Source organism: Aquarana catesbeiana, linkage group LG04 (assembly GCF_042186555.1).
Source record: "Aquarana catesbeiana isolate 2022-GZ linkage group LG04, ASM4218655v1, whole genome shotgun sequence".
NCBI classification, from domain to species: Eukaryota; Metazoa; Chordata; class Amphibia; order Anura; family Ranidae; genus Aquarana; species Aquarana catesbeiana.
This window is the reverse complement of record NC_133327.1, coordinates 228,833,117-228,860,345: the sequence shown is the minus strand read 5'-3', so window position 1 is coordinate 228,860,345 and position 27,229 is coordinate 228,833,117. Positions and strand designations below refer to the sequence as shown.

At 41.2% G+C, this 27,229-nt stretch overlaps 1 protein-coding gene across 2 annotated transcripts in view; it reads right to left on the bottom strand.

Annotated features, from left to right (window-relative positions):
• Positions 1-27,229, bottom strand: part of NAALADL2 (N-acetylated alpha-linked acidic dipeptidase like 2) — a 2,111,880-nt gene that overhangs the window by 1,126,363 nt on the left and 958,288 nt on the right. For both annotated transcript variants that reach the window (XM_073626241.1, XM_073626242.1), the window contains exon 5: positions 2,821-2,971. In XM_073626241.1, coding sequence (XP_073482342.1) covers positions 2,821-2,971 — 151 coding nt within the window. The remainder of the gene's footprint in view (positions 1-2,820; positions 2,972-27,229) is intronic.

Here is a 27,229-nt window from a genome sequence, read left to right as displayed (position 1 = left end):
TGATGACCATGTATAATAGTTCATTTATTCCACAGAATGATCAAAACAGATCTCTACCTCAATTCTTACAAGTTTTACCCTCAAACAGGGATTAAATCATAGAGCAGCCCTGTGTGCTTGTTCAAATGGCTCTCTCTAAAGGTCGTCAGAGAGGAAGAGCTTAACAGCCAACGGATTCTGCAATACTATTTGTATACAAAATGTATAGTGCTCTGTTAACCTTGTGTGATAGGCTCACACTGTTTTAAATGTTTACATACATAACAAAGATTTTTTTTAACTAGTATAATAACAGATATACTGTAAATCCTCATGGTTTATAAATATTTTCTTTTAAAAAATTAAAATCAACCCAAGGTTTTAATAGCTCCTCTTTAATGTTTTACATAATTTTTATCATATTAACTATCATCATCGGAAGCTACCCTAGAGCTAAAGGAAGCAAGATGGATATCCTTTCCTACTCTTTTCCCTCCCAAAACTAAAATAACATTTTTTGCTCACTCCTGTATAAAGCTACTTTCCATTTCTTTGTAACTTCATATTCAGATAACCTTGATATGACAATATTATATAAACAGTATTAGTATGTTTACAGCCAATAATGCAAAAATTCTAAAAAAAATGAACAGGTACATGTCTGATACAATGCAAAGCTAAGCAAGGGCAGAACAACAATCTTGTATTTACTTCAATAACTCTCAGGACTTTTCACGGAATACCAGGTCAGATATAGTAAGATATTGAAAAAAATGTACAATTATTTTCCCACTGAGCTGTTGAGGTACTTCATGCTGTGAATATCTAACACCCTTGCCTGACAGACATGAATGGCTTCAAATTTTCTTCTATTCTCAGCTGGCTTCAGGTTTTCCTACAGCTTTAGTTGATTTTTTTTTTTTTTTCAAAATCAGGAGAATCCTGATACAAATAAGTTGCATTACATTATTATTTAATTAATGGTCACGCCAAAATTAATACTTAGATATAGATAAGCCCTTGCAGATATAAATGCCAACAGTGCCTGGTCTTTTTATAGTATCAACATGATTCTAAAATAATTTTGTCTGCCTGTCTGCCTGTCTTAGATTCCTGATTTTTATCTGTACAATTACAAGATTTTTTTCAATTTGTCTAGAAGAAAAATACAAAAACAAACAGTTTATTAATTTTTGTTCAATTCTGAAACAACCTTTTGTCATACTTATGAATAAGCAGTGTAATTGTTAGGTATTTTAAATGAGTCTTTAAAAATGCTCCTCAGAAGGTAAAAAAAATAAAAAATCATGGCAGCATTAACGTTTTTTTCATTTTTTTTATATCAGCATTCAAGGCAAAAACAAGCATGGTGACCAAAGTACAGTATGAGGTATAACAAGCATAACAGAGTACATTTATTACAGGGATGTAGTCAAAATAATGAAGCATTATCGCCTCTTCCACCAGTGAGTCTCATTTTGCAAAAGGCAGCCCAGTGGTGTAAGCAGGTGTAACATAAAAACCTATTGAGATTGGTTACCTTTGCAAATAAGAGAAGGTCTTCCCCGGACTTCATGTTTCTTTGAGTATAGGTAAAAGATGAAAAGAATGGATAACAAGAGGAATGAGAAGAAAGAGTAGGCTCATTTCATTCCCATATTAAGACTAATTTTAAATAAATTAAGATAGTTAAAAGAAATCATGTTTTTTTTTTTGGGGGGGGGGGCGGGGCACTCGACAAAAATATTGATTTGAAAGGAGTAAGGTTCCTGACATATAAAGTTCTGACCAAGGAGACATTCAAAAAGTGACTGACTTGGAAACAACCCCACAAAGTTATAGGATGAGTAGGCGAGAGAGAAGGTAATGCCATAAGATCCAAGAAGTGGCCCCTATCAAAGAAATGACCTGCGAGCAAATTAGGTTTAGGCCAATTATCTTTCAGAAAGTTCCCAGAGGGGAATTCCAGATTGTACTTAAGTAGTGAGAGTGGACCCTTGAGTGAAGAGATGGAAGAGGCATTGCATGCAATTTGGAAAATGCTAAGTGTATGACCTATAAGCAGATGGGTTTTCAGAGCTCGGAGAGCTTGACAATAACCAAAAGGACATTGTCCAGTGGGATTGTTGAGAAAGGTTCTCTCACACATATACAATATTTCAAAGACTGGTGCAGGGTCCAGTCCATAATTCTCGTTAGATGACAGGTCCACTAGTACTTTCTAATGTCTGAAAATCCAATGCCTCCCCTATGTTTAGAGAGCAGCATAAGAGCAAAGCTTAGTCTGAGTTTTCCCCTGCCATAAAAAATGTAGTTACCATGGTCTACAGGGAAAAGAAAAAGGCAGTGGGCAAAGAAATAGGAATATTTTGAACTGTATAATTAAAGACGAGGTAAAACTTTGAATTTGCATTTGCAGCTCTCCCAAACCAGGAAAAGCATGCATTATCCCAGGCTTTCAGATCTTCTTGGATTTGTACTAACAGTGGCTCCTAATTGCGCCAATAATGATCTGACAAGACAGATGGGAGTTGGATCCCCAGCTGGGTGATGGCATACTTTTTCTGAGATATTCGTTTTTATTTTGGCAAACATATGTAGACTCATAATCCATGACAAAAGTTCTCATATCTTGTAAGTTCTACACTAAACTTGTTAACTATGCCAACCATTTATTTTGTATTATCCAACATACCTTAATTAATGGGATTTGTTAAGCAGAATTACATCATGTTTGACTGGGGAAATAACTTGAATATTTACATTAAAAAGGCTGGCAATGGAAAATAATGCTATTAAGACTGTAATGCATTATTCATTTTAAGTTTAAAAACAACTTACCTGTTTTTGAAGACTCTGTGATAAATTGGTTTATGTCATATTTCAAGGATACCATAAATGATTTGTCTTTTGCATTTATCCCCTCTGGTAGATCACATGGGTCAAGGTAAATAAGAACTCCTCCAAACCCAATATCTTCTAACAAAGAAAGCTAGGAAGAAAACAAATGAAGCAGTAACTTAAAGTGGATGTAAATTGAATGTCATTTAGCTTGTGAAGCAATGTACATTAGAAACAATAAGCATTTACAATAAAAATAAAAAAACATTTCTTCCTTTTTTTAATAATTTCTCAGTGCTGCTATTCTCCTCTCTTTTTAATCTACTTCCTATCAACAGGCAATATTTGCATGGCATTTCAAAAAGGTGGATTAATCAGGAAATAACGCAAGCCTTAAAATATATTTTCTTTAAACCATAATATACAGATTTTTTTTTCTTAATATCATACAAACATACATATGACATTAAAATGGGGTTCCACCCAAAAAAAAAAAACTACATGAAAAATTAAAAAAAAAAAAATACAAAAAAAATTTGGATATTTTTTTTTTACTTACCTCTAAATGCCTGTTACTAGGTGGTCCCTCGTAGTCTGGCTCTTCCAGTGCCTGGGCTGGTGACATCACTTCCCCCTCGGCACAGGAAGGGCTCAGCTCTGCTCCCTCCCTCCTGTCAATTATCTGGGACCCATTACAGGTCTCAGGTGACTGAGTGGCTAATCACGGCGCGCGGCGCTGCTCGCGCATGCGCAGTGGGTGCCAGGCTGTGAAGCCACAGCCCGGCGCCCACAGTTGCAATGCCGGCACCGCTGAACGGAGGGGGAGACGAGCGGGTCTTCGATCCCCCACATCGCTGGACCCTGGGACAGGTAAGTGTCCAATTAAAAGTCAGCAGCTGCAGTATTTGTAGCTGCTCACTTTTAATTTTTTTTTTTTTTTTTTTTACTGGACCTCGGGTGGAACTCCTCTTTAACAAAGCACCAGGGTTTCCCTTGTCATACTGCAGCTTTCACAATTGACAAGAAGGAGTTCAGTCCATGCTTATCATTCATACTATATAAGGTACAATGACCAATTGTTTTTATCTATAGATGTAGTTTGTAAACCACATTAACTTGTGCCTCGTGCTACAGAAACAATCCCCTTAGAATAGGAAAGTAAAATCCATAAATCTATAATCTATAAACCCAAGGGATTAAATCTCAGAGACACAAAAGTCTTGATAGGTGTATAAATATGTTCCAGCGATGATGTGTAAAATCTTTTCTTGAGCCAGGAGTGTCTCCTACTAACTACAATCTCCAATACCAAACCAACACTCCTCACGCTTAAAAAAACAATACACAGACCACTAACTACTACTGCAGTAACTGCTGTTATCACTATCTCCCCCTCTGAACTCCAAAATCTCCCAGGTATGGTAAAATATATTACCATGTACTAGCCATGCCAGTAAAATTGAAAGAGACTCATGTACCATTGATTATTAATTACTGGTCTAATCCTCATCAGTTGGATGGACACCTCAAAATATATGTCCCAGCTTTAATTCCCTTGCAGAGTACAACTGCACTTACAAATGAGCAGTTTTGGCAGATGACAAAAATTAGCACTCTGATACCTCTGTGTTGTCTCCTTCATTGGTGCAATGTATGCGGTGAACACAGGTCTGTGGGGGGGTGCCCTCACGTTGCACAACATGAGGAAATAGTGTTTGGTTCACTATCAATTGTCACTTGCAGCCACAGAAAAAATCCATCCATTGCTGTAAATTTTGAGCCAGTCTGTTGGGGGGAAGGTCCCTGTTTCCAGGAAGAGACAACTGTTATTTACCACCACTAAGGCTAATTACAATTCTGCCAGTACTGACTACTGGACCCAGGAAAAGGAGGAAGAGAGCCTGCACTAAGAAACCACCATAAGTCCAAGGATAGTAGTAAGCTGTGCGGGGGTGTGTGTGGCTGCAATGTGGGATAGAAAGACACTTACTACTCTGAACTCTGCGCCACTTACTACTGACCCTTGAGCTCTGCTTAATTTATTGTGACCTCTGAATTCTGCATCACTTACTTCTGACCCCTGAACTCCGCATCATCTATTACTAACCCCTGAACTCTGCCTCACTTACTAACGACCTCTACATGGTCAATATTCAGCACAATGAAAATAACACCCATTTTTGCCATGACTAGCTGTGTACAGTGCCTTGAAAAAGTATTCACACCCTTGAAATTTTACACATTTTGTCATGTTACAACCGAAAACGTATATGTATTTTATTGGGATTTTATGTGATAGACCAAAACAAAGTGGAACATAATTGTGAGGTGGAAGGAAAATGATAAATGGTTTACAATTTTTTTTACAAATAAATATGTGAAAAGTGTGTGGTGCATTTGTATTCAGCCCCCTTTACTCTGATACCCCTAACTAATATCTAGTGGAACCAATTGCCTTCAGAAGTCACTAGTAAATAGAGCCCACCTGTGTGTAATTTAGTCTCAGCATAAATACAGCTGTACTGTGAAGCCCCCAAATATCCCAAGCTTTGAACATCTCTCGGAGCACTGTTCAATCCACCACCTGAAAATGGAAAGAGCATGGCACAACTGCAAACCTACCAAGACATGGCCGTCCACATAAACTGACAGGCCGGGCAAGGAGGGTATTTATCAGAGAAGCAGCCAAGATGCCCATGGTAACTCTGGAGGAGCTGCAGAGATCCACAGCTCAGGTGGGAAAATCTGTCCACAGGACAACTATTAGTTGTGCACTCCACAAATCTGGCCTTTATGGAAGAGTGGCAAGAAGAAAGCCATTGTTGAAAGAAAGCCATAAGTCTGTTTGCAGTTTGTGAGGACACAGCAAACATCTGGTCAGATGAAACCAAAATTGAACTTTTTGGCCTAAAAGAAAAATGCTGTATGTGGTGGAACTCTACCACTGCACATCACCCTAAACACACCATCCCCACCATAAAACATGGTGGTGGCAGCATCATGTTGTGGGGATGCTTTTCTTCAGCAGAGACAGGGGAGCTGGTCAGAGTTGATGGGAATATGGATAGAGCAAAATACAGGGCAATCTTAGAAGAAAACTTGTTAGAGTCTGCAAAAGACTTGAGACTGGGGCAGAGGTTCACCTTCCAGCAGGACAATGACCCAAAACATACAGCCAGAGCTACAATAGAATGGTTTAGATCAAAGAAAATTCATGTGTTAGAATGGCTCAGTCAAAATCCAGACCTAAACCCAATTGAGAATCTGTGACAAGACTTGTAAATTGCTGTTCAAAGACACTCTCCATCCAATCTGACAGAGTTTGAGCTATCTTGCAAAGAAGAATGGACAAAAATGTCACTCACTAGATGTGCAAAGATGGTAGACACATCCCCAAAAATATTTGCAACTGCAATTGCAACGAAAAGTGGTTCTACAAAGTATTGACTCCGGGGGTCTGAATACAAGTGCACGCCACACTTTTCAGATTTGTAAAAAAAAAATAAAAACCATTTATAATTTTCCTTCCACTTCACAATTACAGTATGTGCCACTTTGTATTGGTCTATCACATAAAATCCCAAATAAAATACATTTATGTTTTTTGGTTGTACCATGACAAAATGTGGAAATTACAAGGGGTATGAATACTTTTTCAAGACACTGTATAACACACTTTCTTTTTTTTCAGGCAGGGGGACCCAACTTATGATCTTGCACACAGGCCCACTGCTTTAAGAAAATGCCCCTGACTTCCTGATGCTTGCAATGTAGTGTGTCAAGGCCTTGAGAATTATATTTCAAGGATGCTAATAGCATAAGAGGCAATAACACCTTTCTTGTATAGCTGATTCAAATATACTGTAAATCAATATATATATATATATACACACACATATATACACACACACTTTATTACCAAGAGTATTGGGAAGCCAGTGCCTATACATGCACATTAATTTTAATGGCTTCCCAGTCTTAGTCTCCAGGCTTCTACTCTTCTGAGAAGGCTGTCCACAAGGTTTAGGAGTGTGTCTATGGGAATGTTTGACCATTCTTCCAGAAGTGCATTCATGAGGTTAGGCACTGATGTGGACGAGAAGGCCTGGCTCGCAGTCTCCACTCTATGTCATCACAAAGGTGTTCTGTCGGGTTGAGGTTAGGACTCTGTGCAGGCCAGTCATGTTCCTCCACCCCAAACTCATTCAACCATGTCTTTATGGACCTTGCTTTGTGCACTAGTGCACAGTCATGTTGGAAGAAGAAAGGGCCATCCCCAAACTGTTCCCACAAAGTTGGGAGCATGAAATTGTCCAAAATGTCTTGGCATGCTGATGTCTTAAGAGTTCCCTTCACTGGAACTAAGGGGCCAAGTCCAACCCCTGAAAGACAACCCCACACCATAATACCCCCTCCACCTAATCATCTGGACCAGTGCACAAACAAGGTCCATAAAGACATGGGTGAGCAAGTTTGGGATGAAGGAACTTGACTGGCCTGACCTCAACCTGATAGAACATCTTTGGGATGAATTTGTCTGGAGACTGCGAGCCAGGCCTTCTCGTCCAAATCAGTGCCTGACCTCACAAATGCGCTTCTGGAAGAATGGTCAAACATTCCCATAGACACACTTCTAAACCTTGTGGGTAGCCTTCCCAGAAGAGCTGAAGATGTTATAGCTGCAAAGGGTGGGCCAACTCAATAGTAAACCCTACAGACTAATGCCGCATACACACGATCGGAATTTCTGACGGGAAATGTTCGATGTGAGCTTGTTGTCAGAAAGTCTGACCGTGTGCATGCTCCATTGAACATTTGCTGTCAGAATTTCTGCACACAAATGTTTGAGAGCAGCTTCTCAAATTTTCCAACAGCAAAAGAAAGTCCAATCGTGTGTATACAAGTTCGATGTACAAAAGTCCACGCATGCTTGGAATCAAGCAGAAGGGGCCGCACTGGCTATTGAACTTCCTTTTTATAGTCCCGTTGTGCGTGTTGTACATCACTGCGTTCTTGACATTCAGAATTTCCGACAACATTTGTGTGATCGTGTGTATGCAAGACAAGTTTGAGCCAACATCCTTCGGAAAAAAATCCACGGTTTTGTTGTCGGAAAGTCTGATCATGTGTACGGGGCATAAGACTTAGATGACTTACAATGGGGAAAATTATCATTTGATCCCCTGCAGATTTTGTAAGTTTGCTCACTTACAAAGAAATTAAGAATCTACAATTTTTATCATAAGTATATTCTAAATGATAGAGAATATAAACCAAAAATCCAGAAAAAAATACATGATACAAATGTTATAAATTGAGTTGCAGTTCAGTGGGTAAAATATGTATTTGATCCCTAAGCAAAACATGACTTAGTACTTGGTGGAAAAACCCTTGTTAGCAAGCACAAGGTAAGATGTTTCTTGTAGTTGGTGACCAGGTTTGCACACATCTCAGGAGGGATTTTGTTCCACTCTGTTTCACAGATCTTCTCTAAATCCTTAAGGTTTCTTGGCTATCGCTTAGCAACTTGAAGTTATAGCCCCTTCTATACTTTTTCTATAGGATTTAGGTCTGGAGACTGGCTAGGTCACTCCATGACCTTAATGTGCTTTTTCTTGGGCCACTCCTTTGTTGCCTTTGCAGTATGTTTTGGGTCATTTTCATGCTGGAATACCCATCCACAACCCATATTCAGTGTTCTGGCTGAGGTAAGAAGGTTCTCATCCAAGATTTTACAATACATGGCCCCATCTATTGGCCCCTCAATGTGGCAATATCGGCCTGTACCTTTAGCAGAGAAACAGCTCCAAAGCATAATGTTTCCTTCTCCGTGCTTGACTGTAGGGATGGTGATGTTAGGGTCATAGTCAGCATTTTTCTCCCTCCAAACATGGCAAGTCGAGTTAATGCCAAAAAGTTACATTTTGGTCTCATCTGACCACAGTACTTTCTCCCAATCCTTCTCTGAATCATTTTGATGTTCATTGGCAAACTTCAGACAGTCCACAAGGTGGAAACATGGGGCTGTTTCTCTGCTAAAGGTACAGGCCAACTTTGCCACCATGAGGGGACAATGGAGGGGGCCATGCATTGTAAAATCTTGGATGAGAACCTTCTTCCCTCAGCCAGAACACTGAAGATGGGTCGTGGATGGGTCTTCAAGCATGACAATGACCCAAAACATACTGCCAAGGCAACAAAGAAGTGGCTCAGGAAGAAAAACATTAGGGTCATGGGGTGGACTGGCCAGTCTTCAGACCTTAATCCTATAGAAAATTTATGGAGGGAGCTGAAATTTTGAGTTGCCAAGAGACAGCCAAGAAACCTTAAAGGAGAAGTCCAGCCTGAGCTTTTTTGGCTGGGCTTCTCCTATGGGTTACAGGAGTGCAATTCATGTTGCACTCCTGTGACTCATTCTCAGCAGAGAGCAGACTGAAGTCCACTCTCTGCTGACGTCACCAATATTAGTCCAGGCACCGCATCATCCTGACTCAGGGAGTCTAGATCCACCAGGTGCCTGGACTGATAGCCATCTTAGTGAGCCACTGAGAGGCTGCGATGGCTGCTCCCCACCCCTCCACAGCTCAGTGCTCCAGTGAGTGTGGAGGAGCAGAGCAGGAGAACTGCTGATTGACAGGCAGCAGCTCTCTGCTCGGGGAGCCAAGAGAACCGAGCCATCGGCTGGGTTTGATTGCTCAGTTGTCAATGTAGAGATGCTGGGGGGACAGATGCAGCATCGATGCTGCATCCACCTAGGTAAGTATAAAACTGCAATAACTCCTAAACCCATACTTCTCTTTTAAGGATTTAGAGAAGATCTGTAAAGAAGAGTGGACCAAAATCCCTCCTAAGATGTGTGCAAACCTGGTAACCAACTAACCAACTACAAGAAACGTCTTACCTCTGTGCTTGCCAACAAGGGTTTCTCCACCAAGTACTAAGTCATCTTTTGCTTGGGGATCAGATACTTATTTTACTCACTGAACTGCAACTCAATTTATAACATTTTAATTATATTTTTGGGGGGATTTTTGGTTGATATTCTGTCTCTATCATTTAAAATACACCTATGATAACAATTATAGACCCTTCATTTCTTTGTAAGTGGGCAAACTTTCAAAATCTGCAGGGGATCAAATAATTATTTTCCCCACTGCAATTTAAGTTACTATTCCTTCTAAGACTGGAGAAGAATTAAAGTTTGCATCTAGTTGTCAAACATGTTCTAGTGCGCAGTGGTTTCTTACTGCCTTTTAAAATCTGTTATAAATTCTGTATTTAACCTTTTGTATTTTCAGTTACTTTTATTGTATTCATGTGTAGGTCCTTAGAAATGTTTTCATACAGTTTAAAAAGTTCCTATTTTTTCATATTGAATATGCAAAATTGCTAGCTATAGGGAAAATGAGCCTAGGGGGACCCTCCAGACACTATATTTAAAGGATTTTTTTTTATTGTTTCACTTTAGCATCATTAAACAGTTTCATTTAATGTTTTTAAATAAAGAAAAAGAAAAATATATAATGTGTATGATTTATAAGCGTAAGGAATGTTTACTTTGCAAAGTGAATGTTACCTTACCAAAGTAAATATTTAATCAGTGTAGTGAATAAAGTGAATGTGTGTTCACATCCACTCATGTAAAAGACAGTTAAAAAATGCCCTTGCACAAGATTAGGATCAAAGTCAACAAAGCTTCACTTTATTAACTGAGTGAACATTCAATTTGGTATGTGAATAGTAAAACAATTCCTCTGTGTCTTGTGAAAGAATGAGCACCATGCATATAAAGTAGTACAGTATGTTAAAATGAAATTGGTGCATTTAAATGTAAAGGACTTAGTTGGAGGCAAGGAAAATGCATTCAAAGGATGAGTCAAGTGGTTAAGAGGCTGATGTAGAGTTGAATAATGAATACATTAAATATTACCATTTATAAACATGAACTTTCTATACTATCAAGTAATTCCACTCAAGAAAGCCTGAACTGTATTTTAGATCTTTTGTTTCAATGATTTTATTGAGGTTTTCAAAAAACAAAAAAGGAAAACGAAAAGGGATTTACATGCATTAAGAAATAGCATATTCCGAGTTCTAATAGAGTAATGATAACAACATAGGTGCAAAGCTAAACAGGGCAATGCATTAATTAAAGAACAATAAGAGTCGAACCATGAAAAGAATAAGGTAATGCATATGAGGAGCTCTATAGTAGACTGGCAGAGATACTGGGCATGCCTACAAAGCACCCAAACAAACCTTATTGCGAACAGACTGTGAGTGGGTGGGGGCATTTGCAGCCATCTCTTGCCTTTCCATCAATCCGGTTCTCTGAATTGCATAATCTATTGGCATGTTACTTGTCAGCAAATGTGAGTGCAGTACACCATCTCTGCTCTGCCCCACCCTGATTGCAAGACACTGTGTTGAAGCAAATACTGGCCGTGCCCCAATCAGTTGATGTTAATAAAAAGGCAGACTAGGGATGTTAAGTGATATCTCTAATCAAATATATTTATTTTACATACAGAATGAGGCCAGGGAGCTCTCATTTTGCAGCAGCAGTACAAGGGGTGAAAATTAATTAATCAATCGTCAGATTGCTTTGTTGGTGGGTTAGCCCGTTGGGTGATGTGTCATTGTGATGGGCTAAGATCTACATCACTGGATGACCTGATTGACATTCAATTTATATCAGGAGACACTGTTTGTTTTTTAAACAGTGTGGGTATTTTTATTTACCTTTTACGTTGTTTGTAAATGAGTACCCCATAAACCCTTACCTGTGATGTCTGGGGGCCCCCTTATTCTAAAGGTAGGTTTACATTGTGATAAGTCTCCCTCATGTAAACAACCAAAATGTCTTGCGATAGGGCTTGCTGTCTGCATAAGGGTCTTTTATTCTTTTTTTAGGGGGACCCCATGCTATTTTTTCTTTTGCTTTCTTAAAGCAACATTACAAATCTGTGGGCTCCCCCTAGGGATTCTTAAAATACCATTATACAGGAATGCATCCTGGATCACCAGGAAAGCCACAAGGCATAAAACTTGAGAGGGTAAAGCTCTCCCAAATCCTAACAAGGCACTTTACTCCCATTGTTGAGGGGACAAGTACTTCATTCCCACATTCTGTCCCCCAAAAGGAGTGTGGTGTCTTAAGAGGGACATATTGAAATATGGAAGCCCCTTTAAAATAAGGGACTAATGGATATCCAACCCCCCGTTGAATAAGCATGGGATACATAGTACCCCATGTTATTTATTCACAAAAAGGTATAAAGGTAAATAAAATATAGACACTGAAAATTTGTTTTAATAAATAAAAATGTAAACAATGTTCCCCAATGTAAATCTAACATTGATCATGTTGCCTAGCTTCACGCCATGACCATATTTGGTCAATGGTATCATCCAGGATCCCTGGCTGTTGTTTGTAAACAAACCTTTCTTCCTGTCAAGACAACTTGTCCCCACATCTTGTCCCACAAAAGTGATGGGGGAGGTTTGGGAGAACATATTGGAATCTGGAAACCCCTTGTTCAATAAGTGGGCCCCCAGATTTCCACTCCTTAGCTGAATGAGTATGAGATATATACAATAGTTACCTCTGTTATTTATTAACAAATAATATAAATAAAACTGCATACACAAAAAAAGTCCTTTAAAGAAAAAGTAAATAAAAATACAAACAATGCCCCCCAAAGTACCTCCATCATCAATCATGTTGTCTAGCTATGCAGATTCTCATCATGGTCATATTGGTCAATTACCTCATTCAGGATCCCTGCTGTGGTATTAAGCCATATTAAAAGACTTTCTTTTTTTTTTTTTTGTTAAATGATACTTTTTATATTGGTACATTTCGCCCTTAGCAGTGATACCTTTGCCATTTAAAAAAATGCTTGAAAATTAATTATGAAAAATGAAAAAAAATAACTAGATTAATCTCCTGTAAGCTTCAATGGGATTTCGAGTTAGGGTTCATGATATTTCTTCTGGGTACATCGAGTGTCCAGCAAGATGAAGTTCACTCATCTTGAGCCTTTAGCATATATAGTGTAATTTGATTAGGGAACCCTAGTAATTATTATATACACAAACATTTTACTAAATACAAAGATATAACTTTGAAAATAATATTTAATTAATTAAAAAAAAAAGTAATAATTATTTCTGAAGGTGTGGGTAATTACCACTCAGAACTTGTAAATTTAAAATGATAAATGATTACTGGCCACTATGCAATATTATTTGCTGAAAACAGAAAAATATGCTCCATACCATGGATTCCCCCCGCACACCGTCTCTGAACCTAATTTTGTCCCACACTCTCTTGATCTGGGACTCCATTAAATATTTGGCCCACATAATATCCCCCCATATCCCTCGTTTGCCCCTGCCTAACTGTCCTCTGTTCCCTCCTGGGATAGAGAATACTCAAAACTTTCAATGGTGAAGATAAAAGAGCTTTTGTTTCCACTTTTGCTTGGGGAGCAAAATTTGTACAATGTGTACTGCTATTTTCAGTGCACATTTAGTTTTTGTATTGCTTTATTTCTCGTGTTATACTGGAAAACCTTAATAAAATTTCAGTAAAGAAAACAAAAAAATTGTGTATAGCATAATGTATAGCATCATTTGGTTTGATGCTTTAAAATATGTTAAATAACTATGCATACAAAGAGAGTGGACTAAATTATGTTCTATATTTTTTCATATATTTTCCAGTTCTTTTAAAGGTGAGCCAAAATGAAAGAATGTTAGGCATATTCACCAAATGATTAAAGGCATTAAAAGAAAGTACAAATAGCTTATTCAATCAGTTGCATAATTTATATTTTTATTAAAGCTTAACTCTAGGAATATAGTATTAAATGGTTCATTTGGAACAAGTTGGCCCAAACTTTTTCTTTATAAGGCTTCCTAATACATATGATAGGGGGAGACAGGTGTATGATGTCACAATCTTCACCTCGGCAAATTAGAGGAGTCCTTGTAATCATTCATAAAAATACAAGGCTTCCAGTAAATGGCTGACCAGCACTCAGCTTGACTCAATTTTGTTCCACAGTTGGATGGGAAGTCCCCATATTGCTGCCAGAACACTGTGCTTTATACTGTAAGTAGCTAACTAATACTACATATAGTTTATACCGTGCTGACAGCTGCTGCATCATTTAATAAAGGAAATAGTTAATTTGGGTCAACTTGACCCAAATAAAAATTTGAAATTGTTAGGTCACCTTTACCAAAAAAACTGCCTATGCAGATAAGGGAGATAAAAACAAACGATGCAGCTTCGACTAAAGTTGAATAATGCGCTAGCTATAGATGTAGGCCATTTACATACCTCATGAGGCCTGAGTTGAAAACTCCCAGGACATTGCTAGGATGTTGCTAACTGAGGCCTAGCTATTACTGTCACCTTCACCATCACAGGAGTAGACTTTGAGCTCAGAGCCACTCAATGGGGAGTTTGAAGGGGTGAGGGGGTTTGAGTCAGAGAAAGAGCTCACTCCTGTGGTGGTGAAGGTGAACGGCTAGGGCTAGGGCTCTCTTAGCAATGTCCTAGCAAGGTCCTGGGAGTTCTCAGGTCAGCCTTCATGGGCTATGTAAATGGCCTAAACTTATAGCAAGGGTATTATTCAATTTTGGTCAAAATTGTAAAGCTAGTTTTATTTATAGGCATACCTCATCTGCATAGGCAGTTTTTTGCTAAAGGTGAAATAACCCCTTTAAGTCATAGTATTCCTGGAGTTAGGTTTTAATAAAAGAGTTTTTTAAGTTATTGTTGTGTTTTCATATTATCATTCCTTATATTGTTTTTATATTTTTTGTAGTTCTAATATAAGTGAACTAAAATTAAAGGATGCTAAGCATAGTCACCAATGAACAAAAAAAAATACATTGTTGTTACCAGTCTTGTTAAAAAAAACAAACAAGAGATTTCTGGAGGTAACTTTTGGTGGGTGGTTATACAATTGAATTTTGAAAGTTTTTTCTGAGGTAGCTATTTATTCATTATAGTGGGATTTCATTCATGGAGGGATGATGATACCCATATACATACTGTACCAGCCTGTGCTATCATGCATTGTGTTAACTTTTTAGCTACAGTATATAATCCATCTTGACCAATTCTTTACATCTTTGAAACATATTGCTTGCTGCCTGGGTACCCATGAGGCACGGCCTGCACCCCTTCATCTTTAAGGATTAACCAGAAGAGTCTGACTGCTGCTGCTACTATTATGACAGCTACACCAGGCTGTCCACCAGGTGGAAGTGACAGCCACAAGAAAATCTCTCCAGTCCCACAACTAGCCATGACTTGCAGACTGTAGTAGAACTGTCTCCCTAAGGCCTGATGAGCACTGTTCAAACTGCAAAAAATGTGAGTTGTCACCTTGATTCTATTTACTAAATGTTACTCAATTTTTTTGTGTAAATAGTTTAATCTGCGCCAGCCCAACCATACCACCCATGTGTATATATAATACCTAGATAAAAAAAGGATACTGTAACTTCTTGACTCATTTCAGTCAGACCTTTATATATATATATATATATATATATATATATATATATATATATATAGGTCTGACTGAAATGAGTCAAGAAGTTACTATCCTTTTTTTTAATCACTTTGAGTAGGAAAGATAGTATTTAATATTTTTGTACACATTGTAAACACTTTTGGCTTGTTGGTACATATATTATTAACAGATAGAAATATTCCAATAGCTTACAAATGTAACTAAATGCATCAGAGACCCAATAAACCCATCTTATAGTTTTTTTGTAAAACCAAAGAATGACCTGAACAGACCAAAAGCTTTAAAGCTTTTGTAAAGGTTTCAATTTTTTTTTAATAACAAACATGGCATTCTTACCTGCTCTGTGCAATCGTTTTGCACAGAGTAGCCCAGATCCTCCTCTTCTTGGGTCCTCTGCCAGTGCTCCTGGCCCCTTCCTCCTCCCCAGCTTTCTCTGGGGGCACTCATGAGTGCTCACTTCTGAGCTGCCTCTGTGTCTCTATGAGACACACAGAGTGTGGTTTGTCCGCTTCCCCACTCCCAATGGCTCCCACTGCTTTGTCTCAGCCAATGAGGAGGCAGAGACCTGGGAGAGTGTCTGCTCTCATGCACATCACTGGATCAGGTTTGGGCTCAGGTGAGCATAAGAGGGGCTGAGAAGGGAGCTGCACTCTGAAGGTTTTTTTTACCTTCATGAACACAGAGGCAGCTCAGGAGTAAACCTTTACAAAAGCTTTAAAGCCTTAGGTCTGTTCAGGTCATTCTTTGATTTTTCAGATGACTGCCTGAAGGTAAAAAAAACTTCAGCCTTTAGAACCACTATAAAGATGAAGACAGTGGTGTTGAATATATTCAGCCAATTCAAGTTGTCTCTGACTGTTAATAAAAATATGAATGCCTCTAATCATTACTAGGGACCAAAACATGATAATAAAAGACCCCTCGCATCTGTTCTCTTCCCACCTGGAGTTTCATTAAAATACAGTTCACACAACTGCCACACAACTATTCTTAAAGACACATGCTTCTACAACCTACTCAAGACTGTGAGTTTATATCTTTAAAACCTAATAAAAATGTTTGAAAGTGGAAACTATGAATGCCTATGCTAAATGTCTGTGTGACTGACATACACTATATTAGTAAAAGTATTGGGATGCCTGCCTTTACACGCACATGAACTTTAATGGCATCCCAGTCTTAGTCCGTAAGGTTCAATATTGAGATGGTGAACCCTTTGCAGCTATAACAGCTTCAACTCTTCTGGGAAGGCTGTCCACAAGGTTTAGGAGTGTGTCTATGGGAATGTTTGACCATTCTTCCAGAAGGGCATTTGTGAGGTCAGGCATTGATGTGGAATGAGAAGGCATGGCTCGCAGTCTCCCCTCTAATTCATCCCAAGGGTGTTCTATCAGGTTGAGGTCAGGACTCTGTGCAGGCCAGTCAAGTTCTTCCACCCCAAACTTACTCATCTATGTATTTATCGACCTTGCTTTGTGTACTGGTGTGCAGTCATGTTGGAACAGGAAAGCCAGCCCCAAACTGTTACCACAAAGTTGGAAGCATAAAATTGTCCGAAATGCCTTGGTATGCTGAAACCTTAAGTGTTCCCTTCATTGGAAATAAGGGGCCAAGCCCTACCGCTGAAAAACAAGCCCACACCATAATTTCCCTCCACTAAATGATTTAGACCAGTGCACAAAGCAAGGTCCTTGAAGACATGGATGAGTGAGTTTGGGATGGAGGAACTTGACTGGCCTTACCTCAACCCAATAGATCACCTTTGGGAGACTGCGAGCCAGGCCTTCACATTCACACCAGTGCCTGATCTCACAAAGGTGATTCTGGAAGAATGGTCAAGCATTCCCAAAGACAGACTCCTAAACCTTGTGGACAGCCTTCCCAGAAGAGTTGAAGCTGTTATAGCTGTAAAGGGTTTGACAACTCAATATTGAACCCTACAGACTAAGACTGGGATGACATTAAAGTTCATGTGTGTGTAAAGGCAGGCATGCCAATACTTTTGGTAATTTAGTGTATGTACTGTATGAGTAAAAGAAAGGTATGAATACTTTTTAAAGTTTTGGGCAGCTTTTTGTTGCTTTGAAGTGCAAGCATAGCTAAATTGTTTTTAAAAAAATGGTTAGCGTAGGTAAGGATTGCTGCTGCCAGGTTTTAATTTCTGTGCCCCCACTAGGTAGATTTACCTCTCTACTTGTCCTGGTCAGGGCTGCTGATAGAGGGATATGGGTCCTTCAAGTCAGCATAGGGGCCCTGGGTGCACCAGAGGCAGCTGTGGGCAGCCTCAGTGCAGCCTTAATTCAAACAATAGTGCAGCACGACATTTAGAGAAAAAAAAGTCTATAAACAAGTCTTCTTTTCTGTGCTCCAATAAACAGTGTGCAATACAGGTGATATCCTCTTCCTAGGTGTAACCAAAGCATGCAAAAATGGCCGTTCACCTTGTTAACTGACCTCACTATTAAACGGAGGTCAAATAGTGCTTTAAACTATCTCTTGCTGATGTTAGCGACTTCCAGTGGTCTACAGTATATAAATGATATTCATCAGATATCACTTGGCTCACTCTTTATAACCCATTGGCAGCATATGTAAAGCAAAAATGGAGGACAAATAGTATTCTCTTTATACAGTTGGGGAAAATAATTATGTGATCCCTGCAGATTTTGTAAGTTTGCCCTCTTACAAACAAATGAAGGGTCTATAATTTTTATCATAGGTGTGAATATCAACCAAAAATCCAGAAAAAACACGATACAAATGTTATAAATTATAAATTGAGTTGCACTTCAGTGAGTAAAATAAGTATTTGATCCACTACCAACCAACAATAATTCTGGCTCCAACAGACTGACTACAGTATGTGCTCATGTGGTACACAGATTAGACCTGTCAATTTAAGAAGGTGCTCCTAACGACAACTCGTTATGTGTATAACAGACACCTGTCCACAGATTCTCTTTCTTCCACTCAAACCCACCACCATGGGCAAGACCAAAGAGCTGTCAAACAATGTCAGGGACAAGATTGTAGACCTGCAAGAAGCTTGGTGAGAAGGAGATAACTTTTGGAGCGATTATTCGCAAATGGAAGAAATACAAAATAACCATCAATCGCCCTTGGTCTGGATCTCCATGCAAGATTCTGCCTCATGGGGTAAGGATGATCATGAGAAAAGTGAGAGATCAGCCCAGAACTATATGGGAGGAGCTTGTGAATGCACTCAAGGCAGTTGGGGACCACAGTCACCAAACAAACCATTGGTAACACAATACGCCGCCATGGATTGAAATTCTGAAGCTCCCCCTCCTCATGATACAGATCCATCTGAAGTTTGCCCATGAACATCAAAATGATTCAGAAAAGGATTGGGATTAAGTGCTTTGGTCAGATGAGACCAAAATTGAGCTCTTTGGCATTAACTCAACTCACTGTGTTTGGAGGAAGAAAAATGCTGACTATGACCCTGACTGACTAACACCATCCCTACAGTCAAACATGGAGGTGCAAACAATATTCTTTGAAGCTGTTTCTTTGCTTAAGGTAAAGGCCAACTTTGCCGCATTGAGGGGCCAATGGATGGGGCCATGTATTGGTGGCCATTATCATCAAAACAAAAAGTGAAGAGAAACCTAAAATTTTACAGTTGTCAACAGTAGAAGCAGTAAAAATACTGTAAATCTTCCATTGGGGACAACTATGTTGATAACAACTATTTAAGAGGGGTTTCCTTTCACTTTGCAGAAAGCGAAAATTACATCAGACAGGTGTCATAACCCCTTCCTACTGTATCTAATACTGTAGAAAAACATTTACTTTTACATTTACAGTTGAAAGAGATTTTGTCCACTTTCTGGATGTTTAGGTTGCTTGCACACTGTAAATATTGTTAACCTATTTGTCTTTATATTGACCATGTTTTCCAGTTGGCTAGATAGCCTGTTAGAATATCTGAGATATGATGAATTCCATAACTATGAAGACTAAAGGATGTAGAAGCATAATGTCAAGAGAAGTTCCCTAAACCATATAAGCTTGTTGTGGAATAGCCTTTAAAACTACAAAGTCAAAGGCACATTTACTTTACAATACCTGCTTTAAATATTGAAAGTTGAATCATCCAGGAAAGTTAATTCCCGCCCTTTCATGTCTGCCTTGCAGAACAGCTTGTGCAGTACAAAAACAAAGGTTCAACGTGGATTAAACAAAGGATCACAAAGGGATCAAGGTTTGCTATTCACTCAAAATAAGTAAATAATTTAAGGAAACAAACTGTATCAGAAAACCAAAGCAAAGTTCCATCTCTGCATTTCAAATAGTATTTATCAAGATGTAACAGGATAGACTAAAAAGTTTTTTTCCTTTTAATGTACTGTATGCTAAAAAAACAACAAACAACACAATTTTATTGATAGATCATTCTTAATCTCATATAGTATATATAAATATAAGAATATTAATCAATGTATGTTTTTATCCTTTCATTTGTGGTTACTTACAGTAATGTTTAGTGAATTTTATATGGTCCTCACAAAGTTACTAAACTTTTTCTACATTGATCTAAACTTTTGTTATTCCTTCCCTGTAAATATAATTTTTTTTAAAAAATCACTTTTATGGAAGAACAATCTATAAAAATATAAAAAAACTAGCCCTGAGATAGCAGGTGTATATTCTACAGATTACCAAATACCTGGCCAGTAGGGATGAGCCGAACACCCTTCCGGTTCGGTTCGCACCAGAACCTGTGAACAGACCGAAAATTTGCACGAATGTTAGAACCCCATTGACGTCTATTGGACTCGAATGTTCAAAATCAAAAGTGCTCATTTTAAAGGCTAATTTGCATGGTATTGTCCTAAAAAGGGTTTGGGGACCCGGGTCCTGCCCCAGGGGACATGTATCAGTGCAAAAAAAACTTTTAAAAACGGACGTTTTTTCAGGAGCAGTGATTTTAATGATGCTTAAAGTAAAAAAAAAAGTGAAATATTCCTTTAAATATCATACCTGGGGGGTGTCTATAGTATGCCTGTAAAGTGGCGTGTGTTTCCCGTGCTTAGAACAGTCCCTGCACAAAATGTCATTTTTAAAGGAAAAAAAGTCATTTAAAACTGCTTGCGGCTTTAATGTAATGTCGGGTCCTGGCAATATGGATGGAAATCAGTGAGACAAACAGCATGGGTACCCCCCTGTCCATTACCAGGCCCTTTGGGTCTTGTATGGATATTAAGAGGAACCCCGCACCTAAATTAAAAAAAAGGAAAGGCGTGGGGCCACCAGGCCCTATATACTCTGAACAGCAGTATACAGGCGGTGCAAACAAGACAGGGACTGTAGGTTTGTTGTTAAGTAGAATCTGTTTGTAATTTTGAACTGGTACATTTTTAATGTGTTTAGCTCCAGCCAAAAAATCTATTTTAAGCTTTTTGGAAAACATAGGGAAGGCTTATCACCCCTGTGACATTTGTTTTGCTGTCTGTGCTCCTCTTCAGAAGATTTCACCTCACTTTTTGTCCCAATGACAAACGTTTTTTGAAAATTTGGGTTTTTTTGTGAAACAAGGATTGGTGATAAAGCATCAGTGGAAAGGAGAAACGTTTTACCCATATTAACTCTTACAGGAGAGAATTTCCCTTCCTATGGGTAGATTTAATCTCACTTCCTGTTGTCTCCTTCCGTTTGCAAGTAGGAGTCGTTTGTAAGTTGGATGTTTGAAAGTAGGGGCCTGCCCTATATACTCAGCAGAAATTTGGGCCTTAGGTGTTGTTGTGGCCACAACACTGTAAGCCCTCACAGGGCCCTGCTGTGAAATATTAGATCAAGAATTGTAATTACATGCCCCTGTTGAACAGGGGCAGAAAAATTGGGCCTTTGGTGGTGGTGGTGGTGCTGGTGCCACAACACTGTAAGTCCTCACAGATACTCTTGGTGGGCGCAGAAACGGGCCCTGCTGTGAAATATTAGATCAAGAATTCTAATTACATGTCCCTGTTGAGCCTTAGGCACTGGTGCTGGTGCCACAACACTGCAACCCCTCACAGATACTCTAGTTGGAGCGCAGGAACTAGCCCTGCTGCAAAGAATTGCATCAAAAATTTTAATTACATGCCCCTGTTAAACAGGGGCTGAAAAGTTGGGCCTTAGGCACTGGTGGCGGGACTGGCGGCGCCCAGAACCAAAAATGTTCTTACAAGCTATCATCATGATCATTGAGGGAGGAGGAAGAGGATAATTACTCAGTATAACAGGATAGTCACTCAGCATCAGCATAGGCAGTCTTTGAAGGGATCTGACATTTGAAAAAAATTTATTCGGTTACATCAGCATCAGGTGCTTGGTAGCTGGTGGTGATCCAAGACTGATTCATTTTTATGAAGGTCAGTCGATCGACCGAGTCAGTGGACAGACGCACCCTGTGATCGGTTACAAGGCCTCCAGCAGCACTGAATGCGCATTCCCCGAAAGAATACTGGATACAGGACAGGCCAGTAGCTCAATTGCGTACTGTGCAAGCTCTGGCCAGTGATCCATCCTCAAGACCCAGTAACCCAGAGGATTTTCGGTGGGAAAGGTGTCCAAGTCAGATCTTGCCCCTAGGTATTCCTGCACCATGTAAAACAGATGCTGGCGATGGTTGCTGGAACCGATCATACCTTGGGGCTGCGGACTAAAAAATTGTCTGAACACATCGGTCAGACGGCCACCTTCTCCACCGCTCCTTTTTTGACTGACCGAAGCCTCAGCAACACGTTGTCCAGAAACAGGAGTTTGTAACCACCCAGTCTCTGGGAACGCGTTACACAGACCTTTCTGCAAAGCCTCCCAAAGATGTTTCATCCTCTTCCCCCTCTGCGACGGCAAGATAAGGTCTGCAACCTTGCCCTTGTAACATGGATCAAGGAGGGTTTCCAGCCACTAACGATCCCCCTCCTTGATACCATGAATATGAGGATTAGGGATGAGCTTCGCGTTCGAGTCGAACCCGTGTAGTGCGACCTCTGCACAGTGTTCAGCTAAAGCTACAAGTTAGTGTAGTGCGTCCTCTGAACAGTGTTCAGCTAAAGCTACAAGTTAGTGTAGTGCATCCTCCTTACAGTGTTCAGCTAAAACTACAAGTTAGTGTAGTGTGAGCTCTGCACAGTGTTCAGCTAAAGCTACCTGTAGAAGGTTGGTGGGGTTTTCCTGATCCTATCACTACCGCAGGCAGCTAAATAAGCTACAAGTTAGTTTTTTGCAAGCTCTGCACAGTGTTCACCTAAAGCTACCTGTCGAAGGTTGGTGGTGTTTTCCTGATCCTATCACTACCGCAGGCAGCTAAATAAGCTATAAGTTAGTTTTTTGCGAGCTCTGCACAGTGTTCACCTAAAGCTACCTGTCGAAGGTTGGTGGTGTTTTCCTGATCCTATCACTACCGCAGGCAGCTAAATAAGCTACAATTAGTTTTTTGCGAGCTCTGCACAGTGTTCAGCTAAAAATACCTGTAGAAGGTTGGTGGTGTTCTCATACTACAGGCAGGCAGTTGATTTTGCTAGCTGCAGTATCAGTATATATATATATATATATATATATATATCCCAGCTTAGTGCAGCTACAGGCCATTAGTACATTAGTATGTCTGGAAGGCCAACAAGGAGAGGCAGACAGTCACAAGCCAATAAAAGAGGGCAAGCAGGCTCTATGTCTAGAAGCAACAGTGCTGGTCATGGAGACGGTGCATCCTCATCAGCACGTGGCCGTGGGACACGCTTGGCCTTTTTTCGGCAGCTGGCCGTGTTGAGCCGCAACATGCGGAAGACTTGGTCGAGTGGATGACCAAGCCATCCTCATCCTCCTCATCCTCTCTCACCCATGCTCAGGGTACTTTGTCTGGCAAAGCAGCTGCCAATGCAGCCTCTTCCCTCGGCTCAATGGCATCAGTGAGTCCTTCCCTAGCCCCACCATGTCCTCCTGAGGAGTCCCTCGAACTGTTTGACCACAGTGTTGGGTACATGCTCCAGGAGGATGCCCAGCGTTTAGAAGGCTCTGATGATGATACTGAGCTAGATGAAGGCAGTAACGTGAGCAAGGACAGAGGGGGTGCCCAAGAAGGACAGCAATCTGGCAGTCATGCTCCCCCTGCTGTAGCATACTGCCAGGTTTGCTCCAGTGATGAGGAGGGGGGCGATGAGGTCACTGACTCAACGTGGGTGCCTGATAGGAGAGAGGAGGAGGAGGAGGCACATCACCAACGAGGCAGGATGCCCTCCAGGGGCCAGCCTAAGGGCAGCACACTGACTGCATCACACCCCAAAGCTCTGCATGTGCAGGGCGCTTCAGTCTTTGCGCGTTATTCCAAAAGTTCTTTGGTGTGGGCCTTTTTTGAGACGAGTGCATCAGATTGCACCGCTACTATTTGCAACATATGTCTCAAGCGTATCTTGCATGGCCAAAACATCTCCCGCTTGGGCACCAAATGCTTGACAAGACATATGTTGACCTACCATGCAGTTCGTTGGCAAGCGTATCTAAAAGACCCACACCAAAGAACAAAGAGGACCTCTCCTTGCTCCTCATCAGCTGAGATCTCCAACCCCACTGTATCTTCAGTCCTCTCTGAGAACTGCACTGAGAGGAATGAAGGTGTAGAATTAGGTGTGTCACAGCCAAGTACTTGTGGGCAATCTGTTTTCGGTACACCGACGTCAGATTGTACCAGGCAAATTTCCCTGCCCCAGCCGAAAGAAGTTCCCTCCCAGCCATCCACATGCCCAGCGGTTGAATGCTAGCTTGGCAAAATTGCTAGCACTTCAACTGCTGCCTTTTCAGTTGGTAGACTCTGCCCCCTTCCGTGAGTTTGTGGAATGTGCGGTTCCTCAGTGGCAGGTACTCAAACACCACTTTTTCTCACGGAAAGCGATTCCGGCTCTCTACCAGCATGTGGAAGGCAATGTCCATGCCTCGCTGGACAGGGCGGTCAGCGGTAAGGTGCATATTACCACTGACTCATAGTCCAGCAGGCATGGACAGGGACGTTATCTAAGTTTCACCGTGCATTGGGTGACTCTGCTGGCAGCTGGGAAGGATGCAGGACAAGGTGCAGTAGTGTTGGAGGTTGTTCTGCCACCACACCTCCAAAATGCCACTACTAATGATTCTGACACACCTCCCTCCTCCACCCCCTCCTCTTCTTCTTCCTCCATGGCCCCTTCCTGTGCTTTGTCCTCAGAACCAGCGGTGCTCTGTAGGCGTTCAAGGGGCTACTTAAGTATGCAGGCCAAAAGATGCCATGCGGTACTTGAGCTGGTGTGCTTGGGGGACAGGAGCCACACTGGGGCAAAGGTTCTGTCAGCTCTGCAGGGGCAGGTCCAGAGGTGGTTGACTCCACGCCAACTTAAGGCGGGAATGGTGGTTTGTGACAATGGCACTAACCTCCTCTCCGCCCTCCGACAGGGACAACTGACCCATGTGCCCTGTTTGGCTCACATCCTTAACTTGGTGGTGCAGCGGTTCTTGGGCAGGTACCTGGGCTTACAGGATGTCCTGAGGCAAGCCAGGAAAGTCTGTGTGCATTTCTGCTGGTCATATAATGCCAGTGCTCGGCTGGCAGACCTCCAAAAGGAGTTTAACCTGCCCAAGAACCGCCTAATCTGTGACATGCCCACCAGGTGGAATTCAACGTTAGCCATGCTGCAGCAGCTGCACACGCAGCAGAAGGCCATCAATGAGTACCTGTGCAACTATGGCACCAGGGAAGTGTCAGGGGAGCTTGTTTTTTTTTCCCCACACCAGTGGGCCATGACCAGGGATGCATGCACTGTCCTGTCACCATTTGAGGAGGCCACGAGGATGGTGAGCAGTGACAGTGCATGCATCAGTGACACTGTCCCCCTTGTCCACCTGTTGGAGCACACGCTGCGTGGAATAATGGACAGGGCACTTGAGGCAGAACAGAGGCAGGAAAAGGAGGACTTCCTTAGCTCTCAAGGCCCCCTTTATCAAGACAGTGTTACTGCGTGCCCACTGATCACACAGGAAGAGAATGAGGACGAGGAGGAGGAGGAGGATTGTGTCAGTATGGAGGTGGAGCCTGGCACTCAGCATCAGCAGCAGTCTTTAAGGATCAGTCCCAAGAAACACATGGACTTGTACATGGCTGGGAGGAGGTGGCTGTGGACCATGTCGTCCTTAGTGACCCAGAGGACTCCGGACCGAATGCCTCAGCAAACCTACGCTGCATGGCCTCCCTGATCCTGCAAAGCCTGCGTTAGGATCCTCGTATTCGTGGTATCAAGAAGAAGGACCAATACTGGCTGGCAACCATCCTTGATCCACGTTACAAGGGTAAGGTTGCGGACCTTATCTTGCCATCGCAGAGGGAGCAGAGGATGAAACATCTTCGGGAGGCTTTGCAGAAAGGTCTGTGCAATGCGTTCCCAGAGACTGGGAGGTTACAAACCCCTGTTTCTGGACCACGTGTTGCTGAGGCTTCGGTCAGTCAAAGAAGGAGCTGTGGAGAAGGTGGCCGTCTGACCGATGCGTTCAGACAATTTTTTGGTCCGCAGCTCCAAGGTATGATCGGTTCCAGCAACCATCGCCAGCGTCTGTTTTACATGGTGCAGGAATACCTAGGGGCAAGATCTGACTTGGACACCTTTCCCACCGAAAATCCCCTGGGTTACTGGGTCTTGGGGATGGATCACTGGCCAGAGCTTGCACAGTATGCAATTGAGCTACTGGCCTGTCCTGCATCCAGCGTTCTTTTGGAACGCACATTCAGTGCTGCTGGAGGCTTTGTAACCGATCACAGGGTGCATCTGTCCACCGATTCGGTCGATCAACTGACCTTCATAAAAATGAATCAGTCTTGGATCACCACCAGCTACCAAGCACCTGATGCTGATGTAACCAAATAATTTTTTTTGAAATCTCAGATCCCTTCAAAGACTGCCTATGCTGATGCTGAGTGACTATCTGGAGTAATTATCCTCTTCCTCCTCAATGATCATGCTGATAGCTTGTAAGAACATTTTTGGTTCTGGGCGCCACCAGCAGTGCCTAAGGCCCAATTTTTCAGCTCCTGTTTAACAGGGGTGTGTAATTATAATTTTTGATGCAATACTTTGCAGCAGGGCTCGTTCCTGCGTTCCAACTAGAGTATCTGTGAGGGGTTGCAGTGTTGTGGCACCAGCACTAGTGCCTAAGGCCTAATTTTTCAGCCCCTGTTTAACAGGGTCGTATAATTACAATTTTTGATGCAATACTTTGCAGCAGGGCTCGTTTCTGCGTTCCAACTAGAGTATCTGTGAGGGGTTGCAGTGTTGTGGCACCAGCACCACCACCACCACCAAAGGCCCAATTTTTCTGCCCCTGTTCAACAGGGGCATGTAATTACAATTCTTAATCTAATATTTCACAGCAGGGCCCTGTGAGGGCTTACAGTGTTGTGGCCACAACAACACCTAAGGCCCAAATTTCTGCTGAGTATATAGGGCAGGCCCCTACTTTCAAACATCCAACTTACAAACGACTCCTACTTGCAAACGGAAGGAGACAACAGGAAGTGAGATTAAATCTACCCATAGGAAGGGAAATTCTCTCCTGTAAGAGTTAATATGGGTAAAACGTTTCTCCTTTCCACTGATGCTTTATCACCAATCCTTGTTTCACAAAAAAACCCAAATTTTCAATAAACGTTTGTCATTGGGACAAAAAGTGAGGTGAAATCTTCTGAAGAGGAGCACAGACAGCAAAACAAATGTCACAGGGGTGATAAGCCTTCCCTATGTTTTCCAAAAAGCTTAAAATAGATTTTTTGGCTGGAGCTAAACACATTAAAAATGTACCAGTTCAAAATTACAAACAGATTCTACTTA